This window comes from Vigna unguiculata, chromosome 3, assembly GCF_004118075.2.
Source record: "Vigna unguiculata cultivar IT97K-499-35 chromosome 3, ASM411807v1, whole genome shotgun sequence".
Classification (NCBI taxonomy): domain Eukaryota; kingdom Viridiplantae; phylum Streptophyta; class Magnoliopsida; order Fabales; family Fabaceae; genus Vigna; species Vigna unguiculata.
Window position 1 is genome coordinate 46,348,409 of NC_040281.1, and position 3,185 is coordinate 46,351,593.

A 3,185-nucleotide genomic window follows, 5' to 3' on the forward strand; every position below is an offset into this window, starting at 1 on the left:
CTCATACACGCCTTTGGCCTTAATAAAGTTTAATGTAAAGATTTAATTTCTCACGGTGAACCAAAGTTTGAAATTCATTGATATTCTGTGTGTTGGTATGTCCAATAGGACTAGCTTTTATGTATATATGTGACACTTGAGGGGAAGGAGAAAACGCACGTAAAAGAAAGAATTTAATAATTTGACTTGAAGCAATTAAGATAATATTGTAGCATTATGTTTTACCTACAACGATTCCAATACGTATTGTTCCTGAACGATGTTGCCACGTATGTGAAGTATAAAATAAAAAAAATGCAATCTGAGTGAAACAGTACATAACACTTTTAATAGTCAAGGGTCGATTCGAAATCCACCAGCGAGCACCTATATAGATGCTAGAAGTAGTGTAAATGTGAAGACAAGTAGGAATCTGAAGCCATAAATTGCCAACACTAGCAGATGACATTAGCATTGTCCCAATTCTCCCCTCTAAAGTATATGCAAAACTGGGTGGGAACACAAGACATGGCGTAGTGCTGAGTTCATAAAGACACAACACTTCACCAAATAATATTCAGCTCCCACTTCCAACTTCTCTTCAATCAATCACCCCTCTCTTTCTTTCTCCTTATTTAAGCTCAACCCCTTCTCCCTCTCCCACAAAACTATTCTCTACCATGACCTTCCTCACGGAGGATCCTCATCATGACCATCATCATGATCATGACCACCCTGAAGATGGTAACATAGGAGAATGGCTGTGTTTAGGCCTGAAAGGAGACGTTCCGGTGGAGGCAGAAGAAGAAGAAAAGTCGTCGAAGGGTCACCACCAGAGCAAGGTATTCTCATGCAACTTCTGCATGAGAAAGTTTTACAGTTCACAAGCCTTAGGGGGTCACCAGAATGCACACAAGAGGGAGAGAGAAGCAGCAAGAAGCTACCACCAGTCTCATAGGATGATGATGACAGCAAGATCACCAATGGGGTTCGCTTACACCTCTCTGGCATCTAGGTCACTGGGAATACAGCCTCACTCTCTTGTGCACAAACCAGGCAGAGAAAGGTCTGCTATGGTGGGTAGATTCAGTACTGATGCCACCGTTAATGGCGCTGGTGTGGCATCGTGGACACCCTTTTTGCTTGAACAGGCCATGGATTTCTATTGGCCGGGTAGCTTTCGGGTGGACTTGCCAAAACAAGAATCAGATGTTAATAAGATTGACTTAGATCTTCGCCTCTGATGCAACATCACCGCTCTGATTTCATTTCAACCGCTACTACTGTTTTCTTCTTCGTTTCCCAATGCTATATGATGTCACTTCTGCCAATAAGCTCCCAAGGCTACTATCGTAATTCACTACTTTTAATTGGTTTCGCAAGAGAAACAACCTTGTCCATGTCATGTGTGTCACAACTCAATGCTAAGTGTGTTTGTTTTCCTTTTCTTAAAAATATATTTTTACTTTTTAAAATTAATATGATCATGGTTTGATTATTTTAATTTTTTTATACGTTTTTTAATTGACCTTACATATGGGGCGAAGGTTAGAGTAAATAAAAAGTATGTGTTTTGATAAATCTGAAAATGAAAAGAGTAGGAGTGATTTTTGACATAAGAAGGGGAGGTATGAGGACAAGAAAATGGAACCAAATCGATTCCCTAAACTGTTGAAAGTACACGATTTTTCATCCAACATGCAAGCGACAATATTGCATCAGTTGTCACAGGTTATAGGAAAAAGCTACCAAAATAATAAATCTAAGTGCGTGTCTGATTGGCATTCAGAGTTTATTTTCTCATTGTCACACACATTTTAATATAAAATGGAAGCTAGATTAACTTTATGGCCTTATAATATAAGGTTTCTCAGTTGTGCTTTTCTTCTTTATTTTGTATCTCTACTATATGATATTTACTCTATTTATTAATGTTGACAATGATAATGTTCTAATAGTGTCATCTTATAATATATCAACTGTATTATTAGTATTACCAATGTCATCTCAGTACTAGAAGCTAAGATAAAAAATAAACGTTTCTAGAAGCAAAAATAAAAATATAATATGTATTTGTAGAGACTAAAATAGAACAATATAAAGAATGTATATTTTCCAAGAATAAAAATAAAAAATATTTACCAGAAACTAAAATCAAAATAATATATTTATAAAGACTAAATATATGTGTGTGTATTTATGAACGATTAAAATTAAAAAATAATGACATTCATAAAATATACTTAAGTGCTCCGTATTAGAGTTGGTTGATAATTACGTTATAACTTCAATAATTCGCTTGCAACAAAGTTTTTAATCAATAATATTTTACATTGTGAAAACTTACCAATTTTGTTCATCTTTATTTAACTACTTTAATGTTTACCATTATACAAAATTTATAATATTCAACTAAATATAACTTTCCTCGTACTAAACAAATTATTTATAACAACCAGTCATTTGTTTTTTGGATGCAGAATAGTGGCTAAAATATGATAGATGTGTGATTTTTTAATAGGAGTTAGTAATGTACACCATAACCAGGTAAAAATAAATTTTAATCACTTTCACTTGATGGAACTAAATAAAAAAGGAAACAACCTTTGAAAGGAGGCATGAATAGTTAAAGAAACAACATTATGTTTGAAAAGTAAAGGTAGATGAAGAAGAAATCATATATATGGCCCAAATGAGGATATGGTCTTGGATAATGAGTAAATATAAAACATCATCTTTCTCATACTCTGACTGATATTTATGTCATCTACATTGCATTAAAACATTGTTATACGATGCCTACATAAAGTTCTTTGCACAAACTATAAGTAGAGGCATTTGGATAATAGGACAATAAACTAGAAGATTATATAAAGGGCATAATTAACCAGGACTAACAGATCTCAGATGATCTAGTCGAGATGATTGTGTTTGTATGCTTACCCAGGAGGAAAATATAGTTAAAACCTTTGAGTTCTAAAACCAATCAAATATAAAACATCACTCAAAGGAGGTTTAAAGCGCAAAAGTTGTGTGAGAAACTCAAATTTCCAAAACCATGTTTGGTTAGATGGTATTAATAAAACTTTATTGTATGTACATAGACAATGATTATTGAAGTAAGCACATTATGTAAAAAAAAAAAAAAACTTTGTGTAATTAATCTGTTATGAATTATGGATATTTGTCATAATTGGATTATATAG

General features: G+C 33.5%; 1 protein-coding gene across 1 annotated transcript; it reads left to right on the forward strand.

Annotated features, from left to right (window-relative positions):
• Nucleotides 1–402: 402 nt before the first annotated feature.
• On the forward strand, nt 403–1,458 carry LOC114176846 (zinc finger protein 7-like). Its single transcript, XM_028062026.1, has one exon. It carries the CDS (start codon nt 660–662, stop codon nt 1,221–1,223), a length of 564 nt encoding a protein of 187 aa, XP_027917827.1. The 5' UTR covers nt 403–659; the 3' UTR covers nt 1,224–1,458.
• The last annotated feature ends 1,727 nt before the right edge of the window (nt 1,459–3,185 follow it).